The sequence below is a fragment of the Rhea pennata genome, chromosome 1 (assembly GCF_028389875.1).
Source record: "Rhea pennata isolate bPtePen1 chromosome 1, bPtePen1.pri, whole genome shotgun sequence".
NCBI classification, from domain to species: Eukaryota; Metazoa; Chordata; class Aves; order Rheiformes; family Rheidae; genus Rhea; species Rhea pennata.
This window is the reverse complement of record NC_084663.1, coordinates 57,197,217-57,215,095: the sequence shown is the minus strand read 5'-3', so window position 1 is coordinate 57,215,095 and position 17,879 is coordinate 57,197,217. Positions and strand designations below refer to the sequence as shown.

General features: G+C 46.3%; 1 protein-coding gene across 1 annotated transcript; it reads right to left on the bottom strand.

Annotated features, from left to right (window-relative positions):
* Positions 1-751: 751 nt before the first annotated feature.
* On the bottom strand, positions 752-17,070 carry IL2RB (interleukin 2 receptor subunit beta). The gene is made up of 9 exons (XM_062588441.1): positions 16,866-17,070; positions 16,415-16,541; positions 14,591-14,696; positions 13,232-13,340; positions 12,007-12,155; positions 11,420-11,591; positions 9,615-9,711; positions 7,724-7,808; positions 752-3,702 (listed from the first exon to the last, which is right to left on the bottom strand). The coding sequence occupies exons 1-9, from the start codon at positions 16,945-16,947 to the stop codon at positions 2,875-2,877; spliced, it is 1,755 nt and encodes a 584-aa protein (XP_062444425.1). The 5' UTR covers positions 16,948-17,070; the 3' UTR covers positions 752-2,874.
* Positions 17,071-17,879: the final 809 nt, after the last annotated feature.

Here is a 17,879-nt window from a genome sequence, read left to right as displayed (position 1 = left end):
GGCAGTGCTAACAGTTAGCCAGCTCAGAAAGCTGTCAGCACTTTCACAAGGGTGAAAAATACTGAACCAGCTGGATGATTTTCAGGTACTTGCAGCAGCCTCACTTCCAGCTCTGCTTTCTGGGAATCAGGCAAAGGGAATGTGGGAAAGAAATTTCTGAAGCACATTTACCAATATCCTCCTTTTTCTATGATGATATCTGAGGGATTCACCCCTCTGAAACATGTTCTCTTCCCAGCCCCAAACCTTCTGCCCACGTAGCTATCTTCCTTCCTTCCTTCTCACAGGATACAGTGATACAAGTGCCAAATCGTCTATGGAGTGTTGTATCTTCCCTGAAAATGCAGTCTGAACCTAGGCTTCTGTCTGAGATTTAGGCCTGACTCAAAGCCTACTAAAGTCAGTCAGGGATTTTTTATTCACTATGAAGAGCTTTGTAGGGGCTACCACAACTGATGTCTTTGGCCAAATGGCCCTTTCTACAAATACCTCCTTTCTACACCTTGCCCTCAACATCCATCTGCCCGCACACCTCTCTGACTGCCTTTGAATGGGAATTATCCCCTCTTTTAGGATGTTGAGTCTCTTGGGAAAGGAAGGAGGAGGAAGGCTAAAGGTCCATTGGTGCCAGCAAAGCTTTGCCTAGTCCCTATCTAGAAAAGGGCTGTTATTCCTACTCCCCCAGCCACCCCATAATATGAAAGACAACAAAATGTTCTGGCTCCATTGACATTTATTTTATTAACAGAGGCAAAGTGGGGTTTGTTTTTTTGTTTTTTGGTTTTTTTTTTTCCTCTTTTTTTCATCTTAGCAGCAAGGATAATTGAGAAGCTTATGAAGATGTACATAGGAACAGGAGAACCCCAGTGTAGCAAGGATCATCAGCCCATGTAAGATAGCATTTTTTCACATAATTTTCCCATCAGAGGTGAGGGATTCAGTGTCTCTTTATGAGGTACATCTGGGAGGCTTTACAAGGCACAGCAAATAGCTTGGCAAGCCTTGCCCTTGCTTATCTGGGAAACTGAGAGCTCTACTTCACCTGCTGTCTCCTGGAGATGATAGAGAAGTTCACATCTTGAGGTAGGCACAAGAGCTGGTGAGAAAAGGGATATAGCTTCCCTAGCCCTCTCAGCTACATTCAGGCCTAGCTTCTTTGAATAGTTTCTTCTGAGGTGAAATTCAAGCTAGTGGGTGGCCACCATTATCTGGGATTCATAATGACAATTAGGCTGCATTAATGCAAGATCATGTAACAATGTGGGACTAGGATAAAGGGAAACTTAACACTTATATAGACAGAGGTCAGGAAGAATTATTTCTGGGTGAAACTCAGAGGGATGACAGAAATACCAACAAGTTTGATACCTTTGAACTTTTTTGATCTAAAAACTCTAAGAACAAAGATCTTTAGTGCAAGATTGGTATTTTCCGCACTTCTGATTGGTCAAGAAATATGACAAGGAAATAGACAGACAGTAAAGGTGATGAATGTAAGGATGAATGGAACAAGAACAATGTCATCCTTCACCTCACCACCTTTATTCTGTGGTATTTTGCTATTTCTAACAACAGATCAGCAAATGTAGAGGAAAAAGTAAAAAAAAGAGTAGTCATTGCTATCTCCAGTTTTTGTGAGTAGATTGAGGTTTTCTTTTCAGCAAGGGTACTGATTTGTGAGTTACTTTTCTGGGCTCATTCACGTAGTCTTTGTTGCTAATTAGGCAATGGTTTCCTTTAAGCAATGGAAGGAATAGGCAGCACCACTGCAATGTTTTCCACTAATACAGGATGTGGGATGGGCTATTCTGCAATCAGCTTATCGTAGTCAAATAACTGTATTTTGCCTGAAGGGCAAAGAGGCTTTCAATTTCATGAAAAATATTGCAGCAAGAGTGGGAAATTGTGTGTATTCTTTCTACTGCCATCATTAGACTTGGGAGGGGCAGGGGATTTCCCCAGTATTTTTAACCCGATAATGGGAATTTATTTCAACATTGTACTGCTTAAACAGCTGGCATATTTTTGGCTCTAAGCTGACCTTAAAGATCTGACTCTAAAGCTGGACCAAGTGACTGAGTATGTAATCCCTAGTAGCCTGAAGTGGGGGGACCACAGAGAAAAACAGCACCCTTGATCAGTCAGGAGGAAATATCCTTATCCAATTTTTCATCAGCCCCAGCACTCATTGACAGTGCCACCATCCCTTGTACAAAATCTCACATCTACCTCCTTAGGCATTTCTCCTCCTCAGTAGAGGTTTGTGTACCCTATAGGCTGGGACAAGGGAAATGGAACATGTGGCTGCTCAACCTGAAAGCTGGGTGCTATTTTCACACCAAAATGCAGAGCATGGAAGTGCTGGCACAGCATCCCATTGGGAGCTGACAGGAAAAAAAACAATCTGCTGAGTTTTAGGATGGCACTTGAGCAGTGTGGGAAGTTATTTCTATGCCAGTGGTTCCAGTAATAGCAGAGGAACAGGCTTGGTCACAGAAGTGAGTCCTTGCTGTCTTATATTCCTAGGAATACAGTTTCTTTGTCTCCATTAGCTGTGTAGCCGCTGAACAATTTTAATGCCTCTTCATAATTTTCTGTGTGTAGTTTTATCTTTATTTTAGCTAAGTTCTCCATGCAAAAGGTCCTCTCATTTCCTGTGGTCTGCTTTACCCTGGAGACAAGTGCTACTCATATATCCATCCATGAATTTACATCTCTTCTAGCTTATTCCTTTTCTGGGTTTGCACCATTCTAGAATAACCCTGTCCTCCATTCCCATTAAAGGCCACAATCATGCTTTAAATAGACAAGTTGTCCATCTGGCCCTCCCTCCAGGAAAGGCCTTTCCCACCTGTGGGTTTCTGCAGGCAGATCCTAGACAGAGCAATGGCTGTATTGACTTTGGAGGTCCCTCAGAGAAAGGTAGGCACCAGTGTTTGGGACCTGGCTGAAGAAGGCTGTTCTGCAGGGATCCTCAGCTTGGGTTTGCCTCAGAGGTGTAGACTGACAAAAAGAAGAGCTAGTATATGCTGCTGGAGTGTCGGAATCAATTGGAGGACTTGCATTCCCATGCCTTTCTGTGGCCTTACTAGTATTGCTATCATGAAGGTCTGGTGGGTCAGGAAAGACTGCGTCTAGCTGGCACAGGGTCTCAGAGGGCTGTAAAGCTGTTTTGTCTGTAACCTCCTCATCCTGCTTCAAAGCTGGTGTTGGCGAGGTGCTTTCCATTGATGAGGGAGCCCGAGAAATAGCCATGGCCTGCTGGACTTCACCCTCTGTCTCTTCCACAAAGGAACCATTTTGGAAGCCCTGGATCCCCTTGGTGCAATGGAGGAAGCTGTGGGACAACACAGGCACATCCTCTGCTAGTGTGCAGAGGTTGGGGGAAGGCAGAGTGTGGTAAGACTTGCTGTCCTCACTGCCACTGTTCTCCTGGGAGAAAGGCTCGTAGGTGAAGTAAACCTGGCAGGGCTCAATCTCAAAGGAGTTGGGAAGGTGAAAGAAGAAGTAGCCTTGGTTGGTGAAGCAGCTGGACACAGAGTGCCCACTGGTTTCTAAGGGAGGATCGGAGGACAGCATGTCTTTGGAAAGGAAAAACTGAGATTCCTGATCTTTCTTCGGCATCACCTCAAGCATGGAGATCTCTGGGGTTGTGCTGCTCACGCAGTAGGAAGATGTGGAGAATGGGGAGGAAAGCCATTTCTGATGGGGAAAAAACATAGGAGAGAGACTGTTACACTCAGAATATAACACTTAGTAAGGAACTAAAGATCTCTCCTTCTGTGTGCCCAAAGCAAATAAGTGGTCTTTTCCCTGGCCAAGCAAGAGCTGAGGGGAGGGGGGATTTCACATTCATTGCATCTCATTTGCAGTATTTTCAGAGGGAGTCCATCTTTCTGTCACTTTAAAGCAAGAGCAGAGCAGATCCTGCAAGCCTACGTTTTGAGATTTATATGGGGAAAAGGGGGGAGGATTAAAGTGAAAGGAAGAAAAAAAGATGAAAGAAAAAAATATGGAATAATAGATAAAAAGACAAGATTGTAAAGAGGACTGATAGTGGAAATATGAAAAACAGTACCGGAATGGATCTCGTATAATATATTTCCATGTGCAGAGACAAGTTCTAATATACCTACACAGCCCCATGCAGATTTCTTGTCTAAACTGCTCTTTCAAGCCCCTTGTGTGCATTGCCGCACTCATCCAAAGTGGCATCTTGCAGTACTTCACTATCCTTAAAAATAGATTGATTTTGGTAATATCCAACTTCATCATCTTTATGTCTAGTAAAGCCAATTTTTCCAGTTCCTTCTGCACTGGGAAATTGACTATGAACTTTGATCACCCTCTACCCACAGTAGGTCAAGTTTTCTAATACATTTGCATTTAGGCTTTTTCAAAGCTTTGCAGTCCTCTGGACCCTCTGCAGTTTGTCTCCACCTCCCACGTATTGCATCAGACACTCCCTTTAATACAGAACAAAACTGTAATTGTTTTTTTGCAGCTGCCTGTGCTGAATGAGAAATCAGAAGGGAGAAAGGAAGGCAAAAAGAAGGATTACAGAGAGGAGGTACATGGAAAATGGCTAAGTTCTTGATCCAGGCAGAGTGATGGCAATTAACGGTAAGAGCATCGAGCTCTGCCTAGGCGGGGAGGAGGAGGAGGCAATTGAGAGCTTATGGGTAAAGATCAAAGGCCACGCTAGCATGGGGGACACTGTTGTGGGTATCTACTACAGGCCACCTGACCAGGAAGAGGAAGTTGATAAGGCCTCCTACAGACAGCTGGAAGTAGCCTCACTATCACAGGCCCTGGTTCTCGTGGGGGACTTCTACCACCCTGACATCTGCTGGAAGGACTACACAGCAAGGCACAAACAGTCCAGGAGGCTCCTGCAATGCATTGATGATACCTTCTTGTCACAAATGATGGAGAAGCCTACGAGGAAGGGTGTCCTGCTGGACCTTGTCCTTACCAACAGAGAGGAACCGGTTGTAAAGTTCGTTGAGATGTGAAGGTTGGGGGCAGCCTTGGCTGCAGCGATCATGAGATGGTGGAGTTCGGGATCCTGCAGGAAAGAACTAGGGCAACAAGCAGGATTGCAATCCTGGACTTCAGGAGAGCGGGCTTTGGGCTCTTCAGAGACCTAATTGGTGGAGTCTCATGGGTTGAGGCCCTAGAGGGAAGGGGGGTCCAGGAGAGCTGGCTAGTATTCAAGCATCACATCCTCTAAGCTCAAGAGCGGTGCATCACTATGAGTAAGAAGTCCAGCAAAGGGGGCAGGAGACCTGCGTGGGTGAGCAAGGAGCTCTTGGCCAAATTCAGACAGAAGAAGAAAATACACAGACTGTGGAAGAGGGGACAGGCTACTTGGGAGAATTATAGGAATGCAGTCAGAGTATGTAGAGATGCAGCGAGGAAGCCTAAGGCCCAGTTGGAATTGAGTCTGGCAAGGGATGTTAAGGACAACAGGAAGGGCTTCTTCAGATACAGCAGCAGCAAGAGGAGGACTAGGGAAAAGGCGGGCCCGCTACTGAATGGGGCAGGGGCCCTGGTGACAAGGGATACAGAGAAGGCAGAATTACTGAATGCCTTCTTTGCTTCACTCTTCACTGCTAAGGGCAGCCCTCATGAATCCTGCCGCCTGGACGTGAGGGAGAAAGTCCAGAGAAGGGAAGACTTTGCTTTGGTTGAGAAGGATAGGATTAGAGACCTTCTGGGCAGGCTAGACATCCACAGATCCATGGGCCTGGATGGGATGCACCCATGGGTACTGAGGGAGCTGGCAGATATTATTGCCAAGCTGTTCTCCATCATCTTTGAAAAGTCATGGAGAACTGGAGAGGTGCCTGAGGACTGTAAGAAAGCCAGTGTCACTCCAGTGTTCAAGTAGTGCAAGGAGGAGGACCCAGGCAACTATAGACCAGTCAGCCTCACCTCCATACCTGGAAAGGTGAGGGAACAGCTCATTCTGGATGTCATCTCCAGGCATATGGAGGAAAAGAAGGTGATCAGGAGTAGCCAGCATGGATTCACCAAGGGAAATCCTGCTTAACCAATCTGATAGCCTTCTATGATGGAGTGACTGGCTGGGGAGATGAGGGGAGAGCAGTGGACGTTGTGTACCTTGACTTCAGCACGGCTTTTGACACTGTCTCCCATAACATCCTCCTAGAGAAGCTCAGGAAGTGTGGGTTAGACGAGTGGACAGTGAGGTGGATTGAGAACTGGCTGAAAGGCAGAGCACAGAGGGTCGTCATCAGTGGTGTGGAGTCAAGTTGGAGGCCCATGGCTACTGGAGTTCCCCAGGGCTCAGTATTGGGTCCCATCCTGTTCAACTTATTCATCAATGACATGGACGAAGGGACAGAGTGCCTCCTCAGCAAGTTTTCTGATGATACCAAGCTGGGAGGAGTGGCTGACACACCAGAGCGCCGTGCTGCCATTCAGAGAGACCTGGACAGGCTGGAGAGTTGGGCGGAGAGGAATCTCATGAGGTTCAACAAGGGCAAGTGCAGGGTCCTGCACTTAGGGAGAAATAACCCTAGGCACCAGTACAAGCTGGGGGCTGACCTGCTGGAAAGCAGCTCTGCAGAGAAAGACCTGGGAGTGCTGGTGGATGACAGACTGCCCATGGGCCAGCAATGTGCCCTTGTGGCCAAGAAAGCCAATGGTATCCTGAGGTGCATTAGGAAGAGTGCTGCCAGCAGGTGGAGGGAGGTGATCCTGCACCCTCTACTCAGCCCTAGGGAGGCCTCATCTCGAGTACTGTGTCCAGTTCTGGGCTCTCCAGTACAAGAGAGACATGGAGCTACTGCAGAGAGTCCAGTGTAGGGCTACGAGGATGATCAGAGGGCTGGAGCACCTGCCCTGTGAAGAACGGCTGCGAGAGCTGGGCCTCTTGAGCCTGGGGAAGAGAAGACTGAGGGGGGATCTTCTCAATGTCTGTAAGTACCTGAAGGGAGGGTGTCAAGGGGATGGGGCCAAACTCTTTTCAGTTTTCCCATGTGACAGGACAAGAGGCAATGGGCAGAAATTGAAGCACAGGAAGTTCCGCCTGAAGGTGAGGGGGAATTTCTTCCCTGTGAGAGTGACAGAGCCCTGGAACAGGTTGCCCAGAGAGGTGGTGGAGTCTCCTTCTTTGGAGATATTCAAGGCCCGCCTGGATGCAACCCTGTCTACCATGCTCTAGGTGACCCTGCTTGAGCAGGGAGGTTGGACTAGATGATCTCCAGAGGTCCCTTCCAACCTTACTTATTCTGTGATTCTATGAAGAGCCAAAGAGGGCTGACTCTGCTAGAGATAAAGCTCATAACCAAAAGAAGCGTATCAGAGCAGGAAATCTGGGGAACAGTTAGGTAGTCTAGGGTAGACAAGCAGGACAGAAGCTAGGTGGGAGGGGATCTGAGAGACCAGGCTCCTCTCGCAGTTCCTTGTATTCTCTCAGGCTTTCCTGTCAGTAGAGAAGGGTGCTGAGGTTTGCATGATTTGCCATTTCTCATTAATTAATGTAATTAGAGATGCATCAGCTGAGTTGCAAGTTTTAGAAGTCAAAAAAATAAAACCTGAGCAGAGAACTTAACAGCTGGTGCTTCAGGAAAACGAACTGTGTGTGGACATGTACGTCCAAGGACCTGGTATCTGCACCAGGCATGTACAGCTGGACTATTACTTCCTTCCTTTCTCCTTTTGTAACCACTTGCCTCCATCCCTGTCACTGTACCTGAACATCTCCTCCATGAACTGTGATGAGTGGGGGAAAGAACTTTTCAGGGTCTGGGATGTGAATCTTCAGCATCTTCTTAAACCTTGAGAGGAGAGAAAGAGAAGGAGAAATGAAGTAGGACCTGATCCTGACTTCTTTGGCATTGTTGTAGGGGTTGGAGTGAGCGTTGCAGCTGTTGGGCACTATCATGGCATATGACTGAGGTAAAAGAACAAGCCTGAGGGATGATATCTTTGCTCTTCAGTGGCCTGAAATACAATAGCTGTTGGGTAAGGCTTCCAAAGAAGAGGCAGGTGAAACTGGCATTCGAAAATAATCTCCCCTCATTATTTTCTCTGGGGACGGACAGCCGACAGTTTACAGCCTTCCCCACCTTCTCTGGTCACCTTGGGCAACCCACCTGGCCCTCCCACTCTGCCAAGCTGGGCAGGTCTCCCTTGTTCCAAAGGTCCAGATGCTGTGAGCCACCCCTCTTTGCTTTGCTGCCCCACAATAGCTCAGAAGACCATGGGGCTTGAGCGGCACCTGTCAATGCCTGCCCTGTTAGCTAGGTCGCACTGGAACTACAAGATCATTTAAGCATGTTTTGCACCAGTCTAGCTGCTCCTGGTTTACTGGAGCCAGTGTTTTGTCACAATGGGGCAGCATAAAGCAATTTAATCCTTCTCCCTGTTACTTAGAGAGGTTAGCAGATCCTGTCAGCTGTTTCTTGAAGCTTTGCAGTGGGATGCTCTGAGAAAAGACCCTCCTGACCTCTGGAGGCAATCAGTGTACTCTCTGGAACATAAAGGTTCTTGCATATGAACTACCTTACATCAGTGCAAATGCTATTTTTATTCATGCATATCTCATCCTTCTTTGGATCTTTCCTCGGCATTATCCTCCATCCAATCCCATGGGTTAGCTATACTCTGTGGAGAAAGGAGTCCTTTTATCTAAGCCATACAACTAGCACTTCCTCATCTTTGGGTTATGACTTAAGGTAAATCATAGTGACCAATGACTTTCTCAGTACTCATCTTTAATGCACTCCTCCTCCTTTCCTTACAGAGCAGCCATCACAGACTCTGCTCCCTCCTTCTCTGAAAGCATTTCTTCCTGCTCCCTGCCACTGACATGAGCACCTTGTTTTTCTGTCCTTGTACTGAGATGAGGAAAGTACAATCTGAAGCCATTTTAAACCCTGGTTTGCTCAGAGGTCACCCTCTGTGTGTAGAGGTCACAGTCCTGTGGCTGTTACATCGGGTAACCTTGTGAAACACATTCAGTTCTGACTAAGAGAGCATCTGGGTAGAAAATCAGGCAGAAGGAGGAGGTCTTTATAATATCATATAGACGTTTATCAGCATGTGGTGAGGGAATTTAGGACTGCACAGGCCACATAAAGGAAAAAAATGTACTCCTCAATCAGGAGTCCTGTCTACAGACCAAATATCACTATATTCTGCCTGAGCTCTGGCTAGAGAGTTTAAGAAGTGAGAAGGCAGTAGAACCTATGCTTGCTTGTTCCTCTCTCTGAGAAGAGTGCTCAGCCCAGTGGCCTATTTTTTAAGAAGCAATTTTGGTGCATCTTTCTGAAGCATCCCTCCAAAGGAACATCACTCTAACCCAAGGGCAATTGAAAGGCCAAGGCAGCTATTTCAAACTCAACAAGGCATGGCTCCACACCACATGAGAGTGGCACAATATGACAATGTTACCAGCACCACATAATGTTGGGTTGTGATGTAGCTCCTCAGATTAATATTATCCTCAAAAGGCTGAGCTATGAACCATATGCGAGAGTCTCTTTTTATCCTAGGTAATGCTAAGTAAAAATTAAATTGAGTTTTGAGGAGACACACAGGAAACAGGACAGAACAGAGAGAAACAATCGACTCCCATTTACCATTTCAGGGTCTTCAAGTTAAGAAGGAAGGCAGTCCCGATGATCACAAAGATGCAAGTACTCACAATAAGAGCTGGTAGGACTGGGAGGGATGTTTCTGCAAGATGAGAGAGAAAGAAGGAGCTACTGTGAAAATCTAGCCAGGATTCTGGAGCTGCAGTCCTGTGGCTGTTCAAGCTCTGTTCAAGCTGTGCCTTTTAGTATTATAATATTCCCCTGCAAAAAAATCACCTGAGACACCAGTCAGATAAACAGGTTCTGCTCTGTTGTTTAGGATGCCTTAGAGCTGAGATGGGTTTCAGAGTCCATTTGGCATGGTTTAATAGATAGTTTCTTGCTCAACAGCTTGAACTCCTTGTTCATAATAGCACCTCAGCTGGGGATTACTGCAGATGAGGTGCCACCATGTACTAGTAAATCAACTTCAGTGGAGCTGGGGATATGGAAGGTGACTATAGGTTGATGGGGTAGACAGAGACATGAGATTCATGGATGTTGTTGTGGTTAGTAAGGCCAAGGATGGAGAAGCTTAGGGGTCATGGGCTTGGCTTTGGAGAGATATGGGAGAGTTTAGGGAGGCTAGGTAGGATACAGCCCTGCATCACATAACCATTTAGGTGCTTGGACTGTAGAGTTAGGAGAAGGAGACTGAGTTTCCACATACTCAGCTTTACCAGCCTTTTTTTTTGGGGGGGGGGGTGTTGGGGGGGGCTTGCATCATCTCAAACTTTTCTTAATCTGTTTCTTTTACACACATCTCCCCCAAGCACCTTTGCTTGATTTTGTTGTTCTGCTGCCAGTCTCCTTGGCCTGCCACCTCATCTTCCTCCATCCCTAGTGCCCCTAGGTCTGGACTTTTAGAGCTCCTCTGGAGTAGTTGTGAGGGAGCAGTGAAAAATAGAAGGAGGAGACATTTTTAGGAAGTTCTTTCTTTGCATGTCCTTGAGATGTTTCTAAGATCACTTTGCCTCCTCTGCCTCTGGTACCCTGGTTATCTTTGGGTCTTGGTTGCTATGGCAACTGGTTGCGGCTGTATCCTATTCATTGACATCACACACTGTCAAAATCTGATCGCCACAGCAACACAGTGCCCTTTCTAAACATAGCTCCTCTGTTTATACCAGTACCAAGCACAACAGGGAGAGGCTGGGCAGAGGCAGAGTGGGGTCAATGTGAGGAGGAATAACCTCTAGCTACCTATTTCCCAAAGAAGAAATGTCAGAAACCAGAGTCAATGACTACCCGCAGAAACTTGCTCAAGGCACTGTATTTCAAGGTTTCAGGAGGTGTCTTCCATGCTAGGTTCATGGTAATGACTGATACACATCTTCATGGGAAGCTTTTGGAAGAGGTGCATGCATGTAAGTCCCATTCACTCTCCCCGAGACTTTGATTCTTAGGCTCAGGTCTCCTGTCCAGCTGTACATCACATTGATCAATGGCTCCACTAAACTGGGCCATTCTAGCAAGTTGGACTTCTGTTCACAGGTCACATGGCCACTTAGGGAAATGACAGTCCCACCCACTGCTTCTGCAGGTCACACATTTAGTCTTGTGCTCTGGGGATGAAGGCACTGATCTACATCTTGTGGATCTTGTCTGGTCTTCCTTAAGCCCTATTAAGTCAGCCTAATTGTAATGAGGAGAAAAAGATCGTTTCCAATCTATGTATTACTCTTCAGTTAATGCAATCCTCCCTTCCCATCTTCCTCCTTCTTCCTAGCCTACTTTGGCCCTTTTCCTCTGTTTTCCTTCTGTAAGTCCCCCTTCCCCTCCAAGTCAGATTGCCTGATTCTGATCCTTACGGTCAGCATGTGTCCTCCACAATATTGTCTCACTCCAGTCACTCCACACGCCTTTGTAGGGACTTGAGGTGCCTGGCTTTGCACGGACAGCTGCCTCATATTTCAGGTTGGAGGAGAGGCTCTCGAACACTACCCACATCTGGTCCTGTAAAATGGTGAACAGCCTGGCCTCCTAGGAGAGGGGAAATATTTGAGCATCGTTACCACAATGCTGTGGCTCACAACCTGAAACATCCATCCCCATCAGGCCCTTAGAAAGAACCCTCCCCCCTTGAGCTTTGCTTGCTCATGCCGGAGAACAAGTCTTCTTTGCTCTTTTCATCCCTTCTCAGGTTTGTCCTGGAGCCGTCTGGATTCCTCTTGTCACAGAACCAGGTAAAATAGGATTACCATCTGCCTCCATGTCACCACTAAATACTGGCAGCAGGTGACACATCTAAAAGTGGGGGGTAATCCCCTCTCCAGCTTCACTAAAACTGTTTTTCTCCTGAGGAGAGGGTTGTTTTGCCCAGCAGACAGTCTTGGATAGCCTAAAGAAGGCCAGGAGTCATATGCTGGCAGGTCCCAGTCTCCTGCTCTGTACTTACCTCCCACGGCTGACTCGTGGTTCGGTACCGTACTTGATATTCCCGTGCACCATCTAAGTAGTGAGAGGAAATATTCAAGGTCCATGTTAGATTGTAGGTGTTTTCAGTGTTCCTAACGAGTTGAAGATTTCCTGGAGGCCTCAGCTTGACTGTAAAGAGAGAGAAAGAGAGAGAGAACATCTGTGCTGTCTGTCCATAAGAAGGCTCTGCTGGAAAACCTCATGCAGCAGGATTAGTGTCTTGCCTGCATTCACAGATTCCAGCCTAACACTGCTGAGTGAAATGGTTAATGAGTTCCTCCTCTCTGTTCCTCCTTCTTCCCCACTGACGCTGATGGCAAAAGGCCTGTTTTCTCTGGACTGCATTAAGGACAGCTCCTCTTGTGAACCTGAGAGTGTGGTCCCTGAAGACATTGCAATTCTACATGGCCAAGCATCCCATCTTATAGGGGTGATCCATGAGGCAATTGTATGGACAGGAATGGAGCACTGCTGGAGTGACAGCTGCTTCCCAGCTGCTCTTTCAGAGAGATACAGCCACAGCCACAGGGGATGGAGTTACACAGACTGGCTGGGCTGATCCTCCCAAACACCTGACCCCAGCCATGCCTTCCCATGCATCAACTTGCAGCAGCTCTGCTGGACCTCTTCTTGAGCCAGTTAAACTCACACATCTGGCAAAAAAAAGACCCAAGGGGATGTTTTTCTTCTGGATTAAAGAGTTGAATAATTTCAGCAAAGGCTATGACACAAGCCAAAGCTGGCTCAAAGGAAGGTGAAACATATGTCTGGGAGGAGGGGCATGAGAAGAGCAGCAATACTTTCTCTCCTTTTTGCAGCATATATATTTCAGAGTGTCAGCTGAGCTGTCATGGCCTATTGAAGCCAGAAATCCTACAGCAAATGACAGCTACTGAGAGCACTAGTTCAGAGATCAATCAGAGCCTGGCCCTCCCCAGTAAAACACTCTTACTGAACAGTGTTCCGTTTATAGGAGTGTCCCATTTGAACAGAGTCCCATTTATAGTGGCTGGCATGACACTGCAGGTCAGAGGTGCGAGTGATGGGATACAGTGTCATCTATCTCTGCTAGCTGTGTCAGGGAGCAAGGAAAAGAGGTAAGTCTAAAATCAGCTATGGGTGTTGCACAGGGGTGGCTGGGGAAGAGAAATTAGGTATCACTTCATGGGGAAGCTCCAGAGACTGCAAGACAGATGAGCACTTACTATTTTCAAGTGGTCTGAAATTCTCCTTTTGCACAAGTATAGTTCTCTTTTCTCCAATTTGGCAGTGTACAGCTATGGTTAGAGAGTCTGCAGTGGTGAAACATTGAGTCTACAAGGGAAAATTACCATTAGTAATACCCAAGCCTCATTAATAAACACTCATATTTCTATGCATTGCCTGCATATAAGAGGTTTAGGAATACCTGACAGTGAATAAAGATGAAATTTTTGTCTGAAAGGCCTAAGCCTCCGAGGTGAATAGAGAAACCAAAGATTTATAATTGATATAGTTGGGGTTTTTTTGCTCTTTGGTGAGCAGGACACTAAATGCTGTGATGTGTCAATTTCCTAGGATTATTACATCCTGACTAGGCAGGAAGGAAAGCTATTTTAGAAAAACAGGTGACATGTTTTGTGAGGCAAAGTATTTTGGCAAAAATATTTTACATTCATCAGTAAGATTAAGATAGGATTAAATTTTACTCCTGAAGCACAATGAAGTTACGATAAACAGATAGAATATGGTTCCACAGCAATACACATAGCTGTATGATACACAGTTATGTGTATCACACAGTAGTAAATATGCAATATATAAATTAGCTTGACTGGAAAGAAAAAAGTTTGAAAGAGCTTTTTTTGGACTTGTTTACCAAGCTCCACATTCATCTTTGTACATGAGGTGCAAATAGGAGAAAGCTTGTCTAGTGTTAGAACTGGTTGTGACCATAGCAATAAGGAGAATTAGCTCATATTGGTTTGTTTTTTCTTTCCTGAAAATGCAAAAACTACAGCAGTTTCTGGGTATGACGAGGGAAGTACCTAAAGAGCCTAACAAACTACCAATTTAAATAAATAATAATAATTAGAAGACGTGTCTCACCATTGGCTTCATCAATGTGCTGCCATTGCAGCTAGCATCTGACACATTGAGCCAGAGACTTCACAGTACTTAATGACTTGGAAAATGGTGTTGTCCTCTTCAAGGAAAATGAGGTCTGGAGGTGACCTCAGATCCAGTGCTGATATCCATTCCTCTTCAGAGGAAGGGAATAAGGCCAAGCCCAGGTAATTATGATGCATGTGATCTGTCTGTTCTGCACTTCTTCTACATGCATCATGACAGCATGGCCTAGCTCACAATGCATCCAGCCCCACCACCAGGGGAACCCGTAAAGTTGGTGGAGAATATCAACAACACACTGGACTGTGTGTTGACATATTCACGAGACTGGTGCCAGGGAACCTGTTTGGGCTCTTTACAGTGCTTCTGGATGTCACACTGTATATACATCCAAAATCACATACAGATCCCATCCACGTTGTCATTAGCTAGGACATCCCAGATGAATTACTTACATTACTGTTTTTGCTGAAGGTCTTGATGCATCTCCTAAGCCCTGTTATGTGTTCTGCCTTGGATAATTCACAGTGCTCCTTGAATTTTTCAGGTAAAGAATATGGCCTAGGTTTTAAGCAGGAGAAATCCAATGAGCTAGGGAGGTCTTTCAAATTGGTTTGCATCCTACCAAACTAGCTGAAAACATTACACTACAAAATCCTGCAATGGGAAACTTCTTCCCTCCTCACCACATCATTCAGCCATATCTTATGGATTGGAACATGGAAAGTCATTGCATCCCAGCTATTTCAAGTCAAAAATGGCAAGAGGTTTCCAATCTCCGAGGCTTCACAGAAACCTCTGGCTACCTCCTCTGATTCCTGTTGATAACAAAGGGCATGCAGACCTCAAACACTCCTGCTCCCCACAGCTGTGTCAATGTGGCCCTGGGAGACAGACATCTGTTTTATTCCTTCTATGCTTTACAGGTCTCCTTCAAGCTACTGACTGTCATGTAGTGTCTCAAATACTGAGACGTATCCTCTGAACCAGGTCCCATCTTGTACTCAGCCAAGGTTGTGCCTCATGCTTGGCAGTGCTATGCCACAGCCCATCTTCTGCTCTGCGTCCCCTGACAAGTGTAGCTGGACTATATAAGGTGAGATATAGCACAGGGGGCAATATAGTGGGAGAGCAGTGGAGGGGTTGCAGATGAAGGAGTATCATGCTGAGCTGGCTGCTGCAGTTGTTAGGTCAGACCAGGCCTGGGATTTGTCAATGGTGCGAAGAGGAGAGCTTTGTCTATAATTTTCCTTGAAGAGACAGCTGTAACCTAACCTCTTAGGGCTGCAGGCCAAAGAGCTTTGAAGGGCAAAAGGCCAGTTGGTCCTCTTAGCAAGTGGTTTGCTGCAGAGGAAGCAAAATAGACTGCACACACCCCTGAGGTGTCTTAGAACCCTGGTCAGCTTGGCACAATTCCTAGTTTAGTCCCAGTTCCAGGTCCAGCTCTTTTGATTCAGTCCCCTGGAGCAACAGAAATGTTTTGGGCTTTTTAGTTTCATGCACCAGCCCTAGAGTGTATCCAGCAAACCCAGCCCCATTATGAGATATCGCTACCAGAAGTCAGGAGAGACCTATTCACTACTAGAATCACACTGGGCCTCTTCTTGTTATGGGCACCCAAGGAAGTCCTAGAGCAGACTGGCTCCTCTCTTGACTGAAGATGTCAGAGTTGGAGACCACAGAGACCCAGGCAACCCCTACTGCTGTGCCAGCTACATGTCTATCCCTGTGATGGGCAACATATGGCAAAGGAAAACATCATGAATTGGGAGAGGTGAAAGGGCCAGGGGAGACTCTAAGGGGAAGAACATTTTCCTCTTTCATTGTCACTGAAAGTATGGCATTCCTGTTTTGTCCATCCTTACAGTGGGCAAATGGCTCCTGTATAACTTTACACAAACATACACACACGTGCGCATACACACACACACAGACCAATCATATACTTTTCTCTGTATATCCTTCTTTTCAATGACAAATGCCCTTCAGTCCAGGGAATAGAGCTCTTTGGAAAATGAAGCATGGCAGAGCAATGGAGGTGGAATATGGGATGTACTGGTCATTTGAGTACCATCAGAAGGTGATCACTGAGCACAGGCTGGCATCTTAACCAGCATAGGGTTAGAGAGAATGAGAGTGCAAAGGCAAAGCCCCTTGTCTCTGTGTATCCACAGCACCTGGCCTGGAGAGGAGTAGCCTAGATTTACATTAAGAAGCAGACTTTGCAGGACATTCTTCATTCAAAGTATTGGCTTTCCTCAGCCTTTCCAATCACTCACCTGTCGCAGAAAGCAAACTTCGATAAAATTTCCAGGTGGCATGGTGCTTCAGCAAGGTCCCTGCCTGAGTTCCAGGCGCAAAACAGAGCCGCCCGTGAGTCATACCAACAAGTTAGATTGGAGGTGCCTGCCAGTGGACAACAACAATGATGAATTAGTAATACCTTTTGGCATTAACTGCGTTCATAGACAATTCTACCCCCTCCCAATCTAAAGACTGATTCCTCTACTGGATAACTGCCTTCAAGTAAGAAAGAAGAGTCACTCACATTTCTAGCTGCTCTGTGTCCTTGGAGCATGACATACTTGCAGAGACTTTTATTGCAGTCTCCTTTGGTCGTATGTTACAATGCAAGCATTTTTTAGTGACATACCATTCCACACACTCTTCCCTGACTGACATCCTTCCCTATTAGTCCCACTGCCACAGGTGAAGAGAATCACTTCTTACCTTGTGTAGAGTCTGATGCCAGCAAGAGAGGCACGAGGCTGAACAGCCAGAGGTGGCACAGAAGCAGTAAAGAGGGCTTCATCTGTACTGGTGACACACTGGAAGACAGAAGACCACCCCCCGCCCCAACATGGCTTAGCAATGCACATTAGGAAGGTCTCATCTCAGACGATGACTCCTCAGTCCTGGGGCAAGGCTTGAATCCAGTGCCACTCTTCCAGGCTCAGAAATTCATATTTCTCCCATCCAGAGGCTACATTTTTTTCTCAGCATCTCATAGTTTTCCTGCGTTGGGTGCTTTGCTCAGCACTGAAACCATTCACAGTGCAAGGTGCGCAGGCTGTTTGCAGAAGTAATGCTTTCTGGAAATGCATGTGAGTGCACATCACTCCGCATGTATTATTTCAGACTGCTTGCTGACTCAGGCAGAGGGTGGTTGAGCACTGCTTGCATTTTGAAGATTTACTTTTTTGTAAGCCCTATAGCTGAGATAGCAAGGTGTTGGCTGAGTAAGAGAGCCCTCCAGCTGCCAGCAAGAGTTAGTAACAAAGCACATAGCTTAGGAGATAGATTTTGAATGGCTTTATGGGACAGGAATAAAGATCAAGGAGAAAGAGAAGTTTATCAGGTTCTGGAAAGTTGAGGCTTTGCTATACCAGAAAATCAGACACACTCGTGCACAAATCATGCATCATTCTTTCCTAGTAGACCCTACACTGCATCAGACTGAGCCTTGCTTTAAGTGTAGCAGAAAATTCAGGCTTTGTAATTATGTAACCCTGTAGAACTCCTCATCTGCCCATGGCAAAGGAACTCCTTGTCCTGCCAAACCTGTACAGCTCTGGCCCATGTAGGATGGATTGAGTTTTCAGGTTTCTCATCCATAAAATTCCAAGCCTCCTCCTTCCCCCATCCCTCTGGACATCCATACTTTTCTTCCCTACCCAGAGAAGAAAGGATCATCCTCACCTCTCAGCAAGTCTGGAGCACTGGCAGGGCTGAGCAAAGCAAACC

What these genes read in the sequence shown, in the direction of transcription:
- IL2RB (XM_062588441.1), bottom strand. Translation starts at nt 16,947, where the DNA reads ATGAAGCCCTCTTTACTGCTTCTGTGCCACCTCTGGCTGTTCAGCCTC. An exon ending in GGCATCAGACTCTACACAAG is followed by an intron (nt 16,542 to 16,865) that starts GTAAGAAGTGAT and finishes GTCCACTGGCAG; the next exon opens with GCACCTCCAATCTAACTTGT. An exon ending in CCACGAGTCAGCCGTGGGAG is followed by an intron (nt 11,592 to 12,006) that starts GTAAGTACAGAG and finishes CCCCTCTCCTAG; the next exon opens with GAGGCCAGGCTGTTCACCAT.